The 15,514-nt window shown below is 36.9% G+C and overlaps 2 protein-coding genes across 2 annotated transcripts; one reads left to right on the top strand and one right to left on the bottom strand.

Moving 5' to 3' along the window:
• The first annotated feature begins 5,218 nt into the window (after nucleotides 1–5,218).
• On the top strand, nucleotides 5,219–7,389 carry LOC110858949 (prolyl 4-hydroxylase subunit alpha-2). Its single transcript, XM_022107828.1, has 9 exons — nucleotides 5,219–5,229; nucleotides 5,283–5,502; nucleotides 5,583–5,780; nucleotides 5,903–6,085; nucleotides 6,345–6,596; nucleotides 6,672–6,836; nucleotides 6,912–6,971; nucleotides 7,116–7,251; nucleotides 7,376–7,389. Exons 1-9 carry the CDS (start codon nucleotides 5,219–5,221, stop codon nucleotides 7,387–7,389), a joined length of 1,239 nt encoding a protein of 412 aa, XP_021963520.1.
• Nucleotides 7,390–9,843: 2,454 nt separating this feature from the next.
• LOC110858948 (uncharacterized protein F54H12.2-like) lies at nucleotides 9,844–11,148 on the bottom strand. Its single transcript, XM_022107827.1, has one exon. The coding sequence runs from the start codon at nucleotides 11,146–11,148 to the stop codon at nucleotides 9,844–9,846; it is 1,305 nt and encodes a 434-aa protein (XP_021963519.1).
• Between the last annotated feature and the right edge of the window lie 4,366 nt (nucleotides 11,149–15,514).

Here is a 15,514-nt window from a genome sequence, read left to right as displayed (position 1 = left end):
TTCAGCCCTCAGAACGATTGCATTCTTAGGCTTCGCCGGGCCCCACTTGAGCATCTGCTTTTTGCGACGGGGCCCATCTTTCCGGCTTTGTCTCACCTAAGAAAAACGGTATCGGTTGACATGATTTTACATTCTCGTCATTCCTTCGTCATTCCTTTACGTCATTCCTTTACGAAGATACATAGAGTGCAGAGGATCGCCCAGCAATTACGATCACCTGGTTGACCTAATTCAGGAATACGAGGTCAAAGGAGGACCATATGAAGAAGAGATGGTAATTAAGAAAGAAATTGGCGTTAACTGGGCCGAAACGTCGGCGTCAACATCATTCGAACTATAAATGATAAAAGATTCCCTCGACGAGATCAAGAAAACTATGCAAGAACAAAAATTTGCTTCAACAGGTAGAAATTACTCTGAAGATAGCGATAGCGATCAGCGAGATGAGGAGTATCCAGTACGTTCAAGAGACGGCTATAACAACATAATTTGTTACTATTGCCAGTATGAAGGCCATGTTATAGCAAATTGTCGAAAACGTATGTTCAATAATGCCAAACAATGGGAAGATACTGATAAAAATAATCTTGTTCAGAGTCAATATTCCCAAGACTAGGAAACAATAACGATGTACAGCGTCATTATAGAACCAAAACTAAAACGGCATAAAAAATTCCCGACGAAAATGACCATAACTTAACAAAGCAATTCAAGTCCAACGATCAAGAAAACCAAGCATTCTATAAATAAGAAGTAAGTTAAATTTCTGGCTGTTAGCTCCAGACATAGAAATTCATGTTTCAAGTCTATGAAGAACTACAAATCAAGGAAATCAAGTCTATAAATCCGAAATTAAGTCAAATTCTGTTACGTAAACTCAAGTTCTGTTACGAATATTTTGAGTTTACCAAATCAAGTCAAGCTCTGCTACGAAAATTTAAGTGTTGCTCCGTAAATTCAAGTCAAATTTTGAGTTACAAAATCATGTCAAATTCTGCTACGAATATTCTGGATTACCAAATCAAGTCAAATTCTTCTACGAAAATTCCAGTTCTGCTACGCAAATTCCAGTTCTGCTACGAAAATTCAAGTTCTGCTACGCAAATTCCAGTTCTGCTACGAAAATTCAAGTTCTGCTACGCAAATTCCAGTTCTGCTACGAAAATTCAAGTTCTGCTACGCAAATTCCAGTTCTGCTACGAAAATTCAAGTTCTGCTACGCAAATTCCAGTTCTGCTACGAAAATTCAAGTTCTGCTACGCAAATTCCAGTTCTGCTACCAAAATTCTAGTTCTGCTACGCAAATTCAAGTCAATGCTTCATAAAGTTACCAGATCTGATCAACGAACTCAAGTAACCTACTACCATTTCAGCATACTCTGTCAAGAAGAAGAAAGGCCATCGACTTCATGAGAGGACCTGAGGTTTACCAGTTCAATATTCTTGAATTCAACGCCAAGAAAATTGTAAAAACAACTAAAATCAGTGAATGGAGCAATATCTAAACCTAACTAATTACACGAGTCTCAAGATAATACCGAAAAATAAGGAATCATTATAAACACGCTTCAATGCGGTACCTTCAGCTCTTCTATTCTCCCGATTTCAAATTCTTGGTTACCTTAATTAATTGGTAACCATTGAAAAATTAATTGGTTAGCATAGAAAAATTGATTGATAACCATAGCAAAATTATACGATGACCATAAAAAAAATTATTGGTTACCATAGACAAGTTGCTTGGTAACTATAGAAAAGTGACTTGGTAAACCTAAAAAAATTAATTTGTAAGCATGGAAAAATTCATTGGTAACCAGTAGACCAATTAATTGGTAACTATGATAAAGTTAATTCGTAACCATGGAAAACTTAATTAGTAACATTAGAAAAATATGTACTAGCCATGGAAACATTGATTGGTAATTTTAGAAAAATACTTAATAACATAAAAGTATTAATATAGTTGGACGGTCAGTCATGTAAATATGCATGAAATTTCTCCCGTTTTAAGACTGGTTAATATTGCAGTTATTTACCAATAGGTTCTATATAATTGGTAACTACGTTATATAACTCGTAGCCACGTCATATAACTATTAATCACGTTATATTACCGGTAACCATATTATGTAACCACCTCCCTGGGTGGAGTTTAGAGTCTGAACTTTAGACACCAACAGTCTATCAGAGTGCTGGAATGTTACGGAAAATTATAGCATGGGGCTTACTCGATATATTTATCTCGAGCGATAGTTTAAAACTTTATATTTTGCCCGACTTTACGACGGGCTTAACTGCTAGTCTGTTTATAATTTACTGTTGACTTGTCAGTTTGAAATTAATACCAGTACTAATTAAAAATTAATGACAGGGCCTAACACTGTTTTGCTCCCTTTTGCGGCAAACTATATAAGAGGTAAAGCGTATTAAAATGAAACTAATCTTAATTTAAAAATAAAATAGTTTAAATTCTTAGTTAGAAAATTATATATTTAGATTTATGTTCACTTTGTGGAGAATAATGCCTTCTTCATAAATAATCTTAATTGATAACAACTTTGAGTATCCGATGTAATTGAGGGTTGTTAGGTAAAATAAATATATTGTAGAATCTCAAATGTTCGCAGTGGTTTTTATCTTGTAAAGTTTAATTACTTTCAAACTGACAGGTTAACAGTAAATGATAAGGAAAATGATATGTTTCCTTTCATGTATTCAACCCAGCTTTGTGATAAGTGACTCAACATAAAATTGTATTAACTTGTGCGTGGAATATTTGGAGTAATGTGCTGCCAGCCAACGCCCAGTCAAAATGTCTCTCATTTGCTCAATGTGTCATAAAACTTTGTTCGAGAAAAACTTGGAAGTGTCCACCGCGAAATGTGGACATTTATTCCACACTGGCTGCATAGATGAGTACCACACCTGGACATTGAAGAAGGATTCCAGTTAGAAATATGTCAATCGGTGTCCTAAATATCGCAGGGTGACGAAGCAGCCCTTAAACCATCAGCGACTTTAGAAACACCGCCAATGACACTGGAAAGACCCCTTGGCGAATTAACAGTCGGCCATCGACTAAAGTTTGACGTTGTAAAAAAAGATGGCGCAAATGTTACCCTATCTGACCAAAGTGTAGAATCGGAGCGGCAGAAACAGGAACAAAAACGGCACGACGAATCCCGTCAAGCCGAAGAAAGACGACGAGAAAGCGAGCATCGCGAAAAAGTGTGGAATGACGAACAGGCCAGACTCGAGCGGGATTTTGAATTTGAAAACTCCCAAGTCAAAAACCGCCACGATCAACGCATCCGAAGTTATGAGCAGCACCGGAATAGCCACGAACAATTGTGTAAGAGCCGGAACTCCGAGCTTGAACGGTCCTTTGCTGAATTTAAGAGGCAAGTTGACCAGGCAAATAAGCAGTTGGAGGACAAGAAACGAACTTTTGAGCAGCAGCAGCGGACTACTTCTAGAATTCAGGAGTGGGAGCGCGCCGTGAAGGATTACAAGAGTAAGATGGACTCCCTAAAGGGGGAAGCAAAAAGTAGTCAGTGCCGAGCTAGAGCGCAGTAGGGAGTCACTGGAAAGGGAGAGGTTGGCAATGGAACGGGAAATGGGGCAGGCTAACAGTAATCTGGAGAGGAAACGGAAGATGGTGTTTGACCATTTGAAAACGAGGCCTTAATAAAATGGCATGTCGAGATGTTTCTAGACATTTTTAGTCTTTGTCGATATAAAATTTTTCGTTTTAGAATTTTATTGGGGAGATTCTTAGATTAATTTGGAGGTTGAGGCGGCAAATTTTAATTGGGATGAGATAGAGTAATTGAAATGTGTAAAGATTAAGGTACAAATTTAAAATAAAATACGTAACACATGAGTAAACCCTAATTCCACAAGTTGAGCATCAACCAGAATATGTGAGGCAATAAAATTTCAATTAAACTTGAAAATGAGAATGGATTTGAGAGTAGAGGACATTTTGTTTTAAGTTCCAACTAATCTCGCCAGGAAATGAGTTGAGTCTCAGACGGGGTCCGTGTCGTCTCATTGGAAGCCCTAGAATTAAGTTGAGCAAATTTTTATTGATTTTTGGTAATCGTATGCATTTTTCTTACTCTATGAACAAGCAAGTTTACTTTTATGTTCAGGAATAAAAATTAATAGTCGACTGAGAGTGAAACCTTGATAAACAATGGAACAATTGGTATTGTCTGATACTTAAGATTTCTTACTTTCCAGCTGTCACAATGGCATTTAAATTTAGATATTTCACCATTTTGGTCGTGCCAAACTTGGTTTCCAATTGATTTTTGTTGAATAATTTGACATGTTGCTGGTAATATTATTTTATATATTTTTCTCGTGTCGAGTCTCCCTAATAAATTCAAAGAGTCTGGAAAATACACCCGGAAATTACGCTCTTGATTCCAAACTTCTACACAAGTTGGGGGCCCTGGAGGATGAAATGGTTCCAGTTTTGAAGGGATTGGTAGCCTCGTGTGATTCTGGAACTTGCCAAAAATCTGCATGTCGCGATGTAATAGTTCGGTAATATTTACGCGATTAAACTGGTGACGTTAATAAATTAACTTTCATTTTTGAGCGGAACCTACTCATTTAGTTAGTAATGCGTTATTTAGAAAGTCGGGCTAAATTTAAATATAGGGTAGGGTGGGGTTAGTGTGGACACGAGGCAATTGTGGACACTGGATATTTTTATGTGTAAACATCATATATTTCCAAAAATTAAAATATCACCTCATACTACAAGCCATACTGCTTCTAAGTTATAAGTTTGAAGAAATCCAAAAATCGCCTTCATCTCATATTTTATAAATTAAAAAAAAGTAATTTAAAAAGTTTTTTCTCAAATGGGGTTAGTGTGGACAGTTGATTCTCCATGTTATTAGGTTAGAGTGTCCACACTAACCCCATTCGGTGGGGTTAGTGTGGACACCTGTTTTTTATTTTCAAAAATTAATAGCTATTCATTCTAATTACATTTTTCATAATTTTCTTTTCGTAAAATATGGTGTGATGGTTAATCCATTATACAGTTTTTTCAAAATAATTAATTTTAACATATAACTATTTTTAATTTGGAAGACCATCTTACTTCGCTGAAAAGTGTCCACACTAACCCGCACTGACCCTAACTTTTCACATTCATTATTCTCAAGTTTAATTACAAATTACTGAAAAAGGAAATAAAATGTCCTTCTGGTAATTTATAATCAAATTTAAGTATTGACAAGGCTAAAATTATTTTTGATAAGGTACTTGGATGAGTATCCCACCACACTGGAGGGCGGTTCAGAAAAAATTCAGGAATTTAAGGAAAATCCATTCTATTCGTTCAAGTTGCTGGTTCGAATTGGAAACTCACTAGCAGCCGCTAACGTTACTTGCCGTTCTGAAGATGGTTGGTTTCCTCAATGGACGGACAGTTTCCACATCAACGTTTGCAGAAGACGGTATGCTGAGATTGCAGATGACGTATAACATGACGGCAGAAGAGGTGCACACTTTAAGGTTCATCTTAGAAAAGTAGTACGTTGTTAACTACGTTTTTCCAGTTTGCCGCGGGAAAACTGGCAGAATATAATTTCAACTTGCCCCTATCATTGGATGAGACTTTAATTTTAGCAGACGCCGCGAGACTTGTGGAACGCTTCGACGTTAATATTGAATTCCTTTCATTGGCAGTTAAGAAAACTGGGTCATCTGACCTTAAGGCGGAGATAGAGAGAACTCTTGCCGATTCTATAGATGATGTAATAAATCGCGGGAGGATTTTAAACTTAATTTTGTGCCAAATCAAGTTTTTTTTATTTCTAAGAAGATTGACAGGGTCTGATATTGAGCTTGGGGTTAACTAAGATTTAATTTAAAACAGCACAACAAGTTGTGGATGGAACTAGCAAACGAGGAAGACATCGACCGTATCGGATTATTTGCGGAAATTGTTACACATGTGGAACCGCTGGAGCTCCCGCCAGCAATAATCCACAGAGTCCGACAATCCGCCGCAGATGGTTTCCTTGACAAATATCCAGAATTGAATATGTACAACCTATGTGTCAGTGGTAGGACTAAGGTGCAGAATTTATTCAGACTTTTAAAGATTTGATAACGCCGTACCAACTAAATTGAGCAACATGCAGGATTGGGTTAATTTACAAAAATTGGTAAAATTCGGTCATTTAGCACGTTTAGTTTCTGCACTTTGCTCTTTTTATAAGTAGTATGACGATATTCTATTCCCTGGTAATGAAGACCGAACGAATTTAACAACTAATTTTCGTAAACTAATTATTTTAGATCAATTATCTTTACAGACTGCAGAACTGTCCAAGTTGAAATGCTGGTACGAAACGTCTCAGACTCACCCCTACTTTATCATTTCGCCCCTAAAAATCGAGCAAATTTCGACAAACCGTCGCGCCAATGCGCGTATAATTCACGGTGCGATCGGCGAAAAGCGCATTGCGACTTTGCTCGATGTGACCAAAGGGGAAATGAAACAAGCGAACATCAAGGATTTCGATACTAACGTTGACTCCGTTAGTCCAAAAAGAACTTCGATACAGGTAAATACAATTACTAATTAACTTCATAAATTAAAGACACCAGTAAAAAATTAATGTTGAATTAATGAAACGTAGATTAAACTCCCAGATGAGTACAGCGACTTTCTACGCCCTTTATACGAAGAAGTTGGAGCATTGCTTGATCATAACTTTTTGACGAAATGGATGAGTGGAGATTTATACATTTCTGAGTACTGTTACCTGGGAGCGCACTTCGATCTGCATTATGATATTGATGTGGTAAATGTTTTATTTTACTAAGTCCTATAAATTTTGATGTATAATTATCGGTAAATAATTGTATACTTCTTATAGGGAGATTCCACCAAAGATACGCCCAGTTCGTACGAAAGACTGGCAACCTTAATGATATATGTGAGTTGGACTGGGTGGTTTGATACAGAAAAACGCATAGCCACTCTATGATTTTTTGTTAAAGTTTCCTTCATTTTCCCCTAAAATTGAAATATGGATAGCAAGAGATTCGTATGTGAAGACAAGGTAATTTTGTGCACGCAGTTAACCGATGTTCCCTTGGGGGGTAAAACTGTGTTTCCTGATCTCGGCGTGGCCGTGCAGCCGAGTCGAGGGGCTGCCTTGATTTGGAACAATCTCAGTAAACAGGATGGATCTCCGGTTATGGAGAGTATCCATGGTACGTTTGGCATATCGTCGTATTACTTCTGAAAAAAGTAAACTGGTTACGTCGGTTACTTCTAAGAAGAGAAAAGTGAGGACAACGTACTTGTTAAATGAGAGTATTTTGTCCCATTTTTTAGAATTATCGGATTAGATAGATATTTAACTATTTGTATGATGCAATCCCGATATATATTTTCATAATTTGTTGAACAGGTGGATGTCCTTTAGCCTATGGACGGAAGGTAATAGCAACGAAATTTATTCATCTAACGCCCCAAATTGAAGAGATGGCGAAAAATTACTAGAAAAATTATCTAAGACCTTACAAACTGCTACCACGATTTAAATAAATAGATTAAATTTGATGAGGAAATATGTAAACAATAATCAAATGAATGCATCATTATATAAATGAAAATATTTATTGCAAATATAGCTTACAATAAACCACAGCATGCGTTAGAAATAGCTCGCCCGTAACTTCCTATAACAAGTTCTATTTTTGTGCACTATTGGTGCAAGCGAGTCAATATTATTGAGTTATATTAGTTATTTAATCCAATTCTTCTGCACTGATGATATAAATAAATCTAAATTAAATTAAATTTGCATGTCCAGTCTAGTTTTGCATCATTGGTGCAAAATTGTGTTTCTATTTCTCCCGACTATCTTTTTTTTACCTAAGGTGCCAAAGAAACGAACTAAATTGATACATAATTCTGTCACAATTTTAACTTTTTTGCACAAACGGTGCAGAAGGAACGGGTAAAATTGATGAAGAATTTTGACACTTGACCTTCGTGAGTTGGTTCCAATAGGCCAAAATTATAACAAAAATATTTGCCGATTTCTCAGTGCTGTTGACCCCTTTTAGGTCCATTTATCCTTTTTGGGTGGAACAAGTTATTTAAAAAAGGTCTTCGAATGTTACTCAATAATGGCGCTTAACGCAGTATTAGGATTAAAATTGCATCAATTGAGGCTTATATTGTTGGAACACACAGACGGACGGACGGACAGACGGACACGACGAGTTCAATTGAACTCGTCGTGTCCGTCTGTCCGTTCGTCTGCCCGTCTGTCCGTCTAGTTCGTTTCTTTAGCATTTTTGGTACAAACAACCTATGTGGTAAAACCACGAAAAACTCTATTTTGGCTTTTCGATATAACTAAAAGTCGCAATACGGCTTCTGGTAGTCAGAAGCCGTATTACGGCTTTTCGATATAACCAAATGTCGTAATACGGCTTTTCGATATAACCAAAAGTCGTAATACGACATTCGGTAGTCAGAAGCCATATTACGTCAAAAGGGAGGGTTTCTTCCTGTCCTGGTTCCAATCTTAACTACAATAGTTGGCGGACTTGTTGGAAAATGGCTAGAAAAATGAAGGTAGTACCAGAGAGTTGGTACAAGAAAATCATGGCATTGAATTCACAGCAGGATGTCGAATTGGATCTTGAGGAGAAACTTAAAGCCGAGAAAACCAACATCTTTGGAAATTCTACAATCCCTGACGAAATCAAAATTCTGCTTTTGCAAAATTTAAATCGTCAACTGATTGATAACAAGAAGCAGGATGACAAAAAACCGTTACTTGTCAAGAATGTGGAGAATGAAACGTCTGAACCAGCGTTATCAGTTTCACAAAGCAAAACATCCCGCGAAGTTGCAAGTAGTATTCTCGATGTCCTTTTAAAGAATACAACTGTGCGAGGACGGAAAATTCTGGAGTTTCTTAAAGACAATAGTGCAAAAATAACTTCAGATAAAATCGATGTAAATGGTGTGAGCTACGCTTTAGCGAAGATGAACACTCTTCTTGTTGGACTATACCATGGCTTCACACCAAAATCCAGTCTAAAATCTGATCCATCCATGTTGAGTTTGTTGATGTTTATAAAGACCAAGAAACCGCCAATGGATCTATTTCCAAATTCGGTCAACCAATTTCTTGCCAAGCAGAAGGGAAGTGGCCTTAAAAGAAGACAGGGAAAGAGGGCTGCTTGGATTAAAAAGAAGAAGCCTGATTGCAAGATGAACCAATTGACAAGGAAAATGCAAAAGTGGAACCCATTTTAATTTCATACAAAGTTTATTGAATTTTGATGTATTTTCTTGTTACAACATTTTTTACTTAATAAATGAATCTTGTTACTTATAAATTCTTTCACAAATCTATCATTTTTAGAATAATCTTTTGAAAAATTACAATATACATTTCTTACACTAAAACCATTTACTCGTTTCCACAGAAACCAAATTGCATAGTGTCCGCATACGTTACTGTTTGGAGATTGTAATTGTATACAAGTTTGCACTACACCAGTTTCATGACGTTGGATAAAATCATGAAAATTACGGTCATATTCATCAATTCCTACTCCATAACTACAGAAAAAGTTGATTGGCAATGTCCTATTTTCAATATACATACAAGTCCAGTGTTCGCCTGGGTGAGACGTTGGTGGGTTATTAATTACAATTGCAATAGGATAATTTTCTAAAACAAGTTCATCCAACTCATCGCACGCGCAAACGTCAAAGGGATATTGCTTTTACAAAAGAGTCCCACTAGAAATCGATAAATCTGATCCGTGTTCATCCTACATGGAGTAGTCCTTAAAGTAAATATGACGATTCTTGTCAACATACAAGACTGATTGATAATCACAATGACAAAGAACTGTTAATGCAGTCGTTGTCGCATTTCGTAGCTTTATTTCTATTTTCACACTGCCGTGTCTGGGTATAGCGAATCCATCATGTTGATGCCTCAAGTCAAAAACATAGAGCGTCTTTCCAGTTTTAAAATTGTCAAATGTTAGCTCTAATCCAGTGTCAAGATTTGATAGACCCAATCCCGAAAAGATGCTAAAGTAGGCTTCAATACTTTTCTTATTATCAAAGTCAAGTTCGAACGTTTGGAATGTTACTTGCTCCGAGTTCACCGTTACAGTAATGCTTGATATGTCTGCTTGAATAAAGTTAAATGGATTTTCATTGTAATGCCCGTGTACAGCCTTGCTCGAGATAATGCCAACCACTAGACGGTCTGGCAAGAGTCCCGTAATTAGACTCTCGTTTGTATATTGTAGTGTTCCGGCTGACAGGGAAAATGATTTCATATCTCCTCTTCGCATTGGGTAACATGCAGGTTGCCCCTTTTCCATCAATCTTAAATGACCCATCGTAATTGACGGAAGTAGAGTATGTTTTTGAACAACGATTTTGGCTTCGATAATGTGAAGTTGTGCTGCATCTTGTGCATTTCCGCTTGTTGGGGTCTTGCTAAGTAGACAAAAGTCGTCTGGTGCTCGGTAGAGCTCAATTTTTATGTCAACTCCTGGAATGCAAAATCTGTTTTGGTTAAATATGTCCGTCTTCAGTTTTCCGCACAATTCAAACACTTTGCTATTGTTTGCCAATTTCTCTCGAGTCTTCCACCCTTCATCGGCCGTAGTTGGATCGGCTTCCTTGTGATAAAGTGCAGCCATTGCTTGAGTCTTGGTATATTCTTTGCCGAAAGACAAAGGAGTCTCCAAGTATGCCTTGTAGGGGTATAATGAAGTTGGTGAGGTGATTTGGGTATCATTAAAATAAATTGCAACTTGACTAAACATTGAATGTAGGAAATTGTTAACAGGGGCAGTAGTATTTTGAGTGTCTCTCTCTGCACCCTTGCTATCCACAATCTTGCATCGAATATAGAGTTGGGTTTCAGAAAAGTCAATGTATTGTGAGTCATTTCCTTGAATAATAAACGTTAGAGGAGTGGACCGATCTGAAATGTTTGTTATTGGATGATAATCGACTCGGTGAGAGCTAGAAAGAGTCAAGTCGTAGCCCGGTTCAGAGAATAGATCGGTCTCTGACCGAATAAAGTTCATGATTTGCTTTGATTTTGCCATTTTCTCAGTCAAATAAGGATGGTTTGGAAATGAGCTTTCGTCTGGTCCTCTTCTTTTTCTTCTTCGTTTTTGATTTTAAACGTTTGACAGGTTTACGTTTTGGCTTTCGTTTTATTTCACGTTTTCTCGATTTGCGAGTGGTCGTCTGACGTTTTCGAACTATCCTTCTTCGTCTAATCCTTCCGCCAGACTGGTTAAGTAAATTAGTTCCAGTCTCTTTTAAGGCAGTCATTGCATTCGAGCGTAAAGAATCTTTGAATGATTGTCTGTTATTTATGACATCAAGTGCAATATTTTTAACTGCTGATTTTAATGGAGGCACAACGTGAGGCAGCAATGATTTAACAAATGGTATTAAACGTCTAGCTATTACGCCAAATACACCACCAATACCAGCACCCTTTTGTCGATAGTAACTCGCCTTGTAAGCCAATGAGCCTCCAATCTGAGGTTCATATGCTTGGTAATAATCATCATATACGTTTTCTGAATACATTTTAGAATCATTTTCTTCTAAAATGGAGTGTAGCACTAAAACTCCCAAAGGAGAATGGTGGTGGTTTACCAAACTCGTTCCTTATATACATATGAATATAGTCCATTGACGGTTTTGACACTGAGACATATTGTAAGTCGTTGAATGTTTTTGCAATTATTTTATCAACATCAGTATAAGGATTTACAAAAGACCTTAGGATTGGGGCTGTGGTGTCACCCACATGCTGGTTTTCTACAATGTCACAATAAATATAGTATTTCGTGTTATTTGATTTAAAGTTAAATTTATATTCTGCACTTAAGCTGAAGGTGGTTTTAATTTTATGAGAAAAACCGAGCAAGTTGGCCATTTCATCATTAAATTCAAAATCATAGCGTATGTCGTCTTCAAATGTCCATGTGGATAAAAGAGTATATCCATTATATTGTTTAAACACAAAGTGTTCCGTTGTCATTGCTTCAAGTAATTCGTCAAATGTTTCAATGTTTCTATTGTTGCAAACTGTTATCCATAGATCGTCAGTTTTATTCTCGGCATACGTATTATAATTTAAGTTGACAAGTGGAGCAGCCATGTTATGAAATGTTAAGTTGTCGTTTACGTTATTAGTAACGTTATTACTTGTTCTTTTCACTTTGTACAGTTCATCACCCTTTGCAAAACGAATAGGTGATGAAGGGTAAGCACATTCTACCAATGCAACTTCGTACGAGTTGGGCTCTAAAATTATTGGTGAACTTAACCAATTTCTGAAGCTTGATATTGTATTATCCTGAAAGTGAAAAAAAGAGGAGTTGCTCTCAATGTGAACGTAAAACGAAGTCATGATGAAGTAATTTCAACTGTGTTGACTAAACTCGTGTGAAGCTCGCCAAATTTATGTATGGTGTTTTATAGCCCAACGTATGATTGTTTTTAAATTGACGAAACCATAGCGATGTTTTGTTTTCATACTGTTTCATTATTTTAGCTCTCTCTTGATTTTCGTAATTATCTTGAGGTTTGCATATGGTGTTGTTTGAATTTCTACCTTCGATTATATAGTATGAACACATCACGAGTAGGACCATGTCCAAGGCAAAAATACCTAGGCTCAACCAAACTATGGTTGAAATTTTAAATGAAGAAACCTTTACTATCCTAGCTTTGCTGAGAGGTGAATTGGCCGATTAGCCAAAACTCGTTATGGAAAAACTTCAAAACCCTGCCAATTATCCAATTTTCAACCGATTTTCGATTTTCTAAATGTTTCGGAAACCTCTGACCGTGGGGCAAATTATATATTCATACCCTTAATTTATACCTTTGTGATCATTTTAAGCATAAAATTTTGAAAATCCCCCCGAAAATGCAAAAGTTATGGGGGTTTGAAATTGGTCGAAAACGCAGATTTTTAAGTTTGGCGCCAAGCCACGGCGCCAAATATGAGTTTTACACGGAAATAAGAATGGATCCTTCATTTAGGGTCCTAGCAGATTCTAAAAAACATAGTGGCTACCCTGGACACGAACGACAGGTCGTGAGTGTCCCTTGTTAGGAAAATTCGAAAATTCGCTATTAACCACACCCACTGGGGATGAGGTTCCTAAATTTCAATAATTCGGTTGAGATCCTCTCATCGATATTGGAAAATGATATATCACATGACATGGTTTAATTTAGTTCGAAAAGTCAAAAATGACCACGCCCACTGGGGGTGTGGTTTCAAATTATAATTATTCAATGATGATCCCTTCGTAGAACTGAGAAAAATGATGTGTTACAACCCATGTTTTGGATAAAATCGAAAAGACGCAGAGGGTCACACCCACTGGGGGTGTGGTTTAAATTTTCTAATACATTAATCTGGATCTCCCCGTCGAGCTCAGCAAAATGACATATCACATGACATGGTTTCGATTAAATTGGAAATGCGCCGAGACCACGCCCACTGAGGGGTGTGGTCGCAAAATTTTTCTTATTCAGTCGTAATCTCCTCGCCAAGCTGAGAAAAATGATATGTCACACGACCCACTTTCTCTAAAACTAGCCAAAAGCGCCGAAAGCCACACCCACTGGGGGAGTGGTTTTTTAAACTTTTATATCTCGAATAGAGTGCCCTGACTTTTCTGACAAAAATGATATGTCACAAGACCCACTTTATCAAAAACTGGTCGAAAGCGCAGAAAGCCACACCCTCTGGGGGTGTGGTCTTGAAAGTTTTTGCAATGACCTAGACGGCCAACGGGTAACCAAGACAATAAGTGGCAGTTGTGTAATCAAAATATTTTTTGGGGTCGCCAGGGAGTACATAAATATTTACCTCGTTTTTATGACCTTGTGACCTGAATTAGAGTGGGTGGGGTCAAAATTTTCAAAATTTGGGAACGTATAATTTGCCCCACGGTCAGAGGTTTCCGAAACATTTAGAAAATCGAAAATCGGTTGAAAATTGGATAATTGGCAAGGTTTTGAAGTTTTTCCATAACGAGTTTTGGCAAATCGGCCAATTCACATTTCAGCAAGAATTGGTTTCTTCTTTTGAAATTTTCACCATAAATGTTTTGGTACACAGTAGAGTGATGAGGTTTTGAGATATTTGCGACAATTGAGATTTTGGGGGTAATTTGAGATTTTTGGGGTATGTTGAGCTTTTTGGCGTAATTTGAGATTTTTGGGGTACTTTGAGATTTTGGGTAATTTGAGATTTTTGGGGTAACTTGAGATTTTTTGGGGTAATTTGTGATTTTGGGGTAATTTTGAAACTTCCCACCGCAAAATTGTATCGGCACATGAATTTAAATATGCAAGGATTTCCTACTCGGGTTGTCGGGTATGTGGGGAAAAGACACCATAGGATTTTTCCTACCCATGTTGTGGGTATATGGGGAATAAACACCATAGGCTTTTTCCTACCATAGAATTTTTCAAAATGCTGGTATTTTTCGAATTTTACCCCGTTTTCAAACATTCAAGGATTGCTGATTGATTCTGATATGCACTTGTAATGCGTAAGTGTTAGGTGGTTATCTCCGATTTTGACCGGACTGGTTTTAAATTGAATATGGCCATAACACTTGTTTAAATTTTTGGTCATAATGATGGAACTGATACAAATCCATCAGCAAATTGTTTTTCTTACTTCTTGAATAATTTATTAATTTCTACATCTAATGACACGCTATGCTATTGTGGTATTAATCGATACTTTTAAGTACTGTTGTAAAATCCTTCCAGAGTATTTTAGAATATCAGAACATGTTTTAACCCGACTTCTTGTACGAGATCGTTGATTTATAGAAGATGATTGTATTTTTTAACCTTTCGTCACAGTTTCAGTTTCAGTTTCGTTTCAGTTTCATATGATCCATATTTTATTTAATCTTGTTCGATAATTAGCCGTACTTCGTTGTACATACCTGAAGTTTTATCTCTCAAGTATCACCATGCATCATAAATACTTCCAAACTTACCACAAACTATATATAATTTGCATCTGGCAATTTTTATTTGCGCTAGTTGTAACCTCACGACGAGATATCGATGGGTGCATTCTGCACATCAGGGTTAATCAGGGTATCAGTGTCGAAAAAATTGAAGATTAATTAATTAGCAAAGGTTCCCATCCTACTAGCCGAAATTCATTAGTAATTTTTAACAGAGCATTATGGATAGTGCAATCATCTTCGTTTACATACTGGCCTTTAGTGTCTAGATACAATAGCAACCTGGGGATCGCCCTCCTTTCCAAAAGTATAATTGTTACGAAGAGTGAGAATGCAATATATTTTGACTACGAAATAAGAATGGGTGGATTCGTCCCTTCCCTGGCCCATCTCATTCTTAGACCAGATTTCATATTTGTTTTGGTAATTCGAGATAACCTGA

The sequence above is a fragment of the Folsomia candida genome, unplaced genomic scaffold (assembly GCF_002217175.1).
Source record: "Folsomia candida strain VU population unplaced genomic scaffold, ASM221717v1 Fcan01_Sc023, whole genome shotgun sequence".
NCBI classification, from domain to species: Eukaryota; Metazoa; Arthropoda; class Collembola; order Entomobryomorpha; family Isotomidae; genus Folsomia; species Folsomia candida.
Note: the sequence above shows the minus strand (reverse complement) of the source record. Positions and strands in the feature narration are given on the sequence as shown.

Coding starts and splice junctions, on each gene's coding strand:
- LOC110858948 (XM_022107827.1), bottom strand. CDS start 11,148: ATGGCAAAATCAAAGCAAATCATGAACTTTATTCGGTCAGAGACCGAT.
- LOC110858949 (XM_022107828.1), top strand. Junction 5,503..5,582: donor ATGCTGAGATTGCAGATGAC/GTATAACATGAC, acceptor ACGTTTTTCCAG/TTTGCCGCGGGAAAACTGGC. Junction 5,781..5,902: donor TTGCCGATTCTATAGATGAT/GTAATAAATCGC, acceptor AATTTAAAACAG/CACAACAAGTTGTGGATGGA.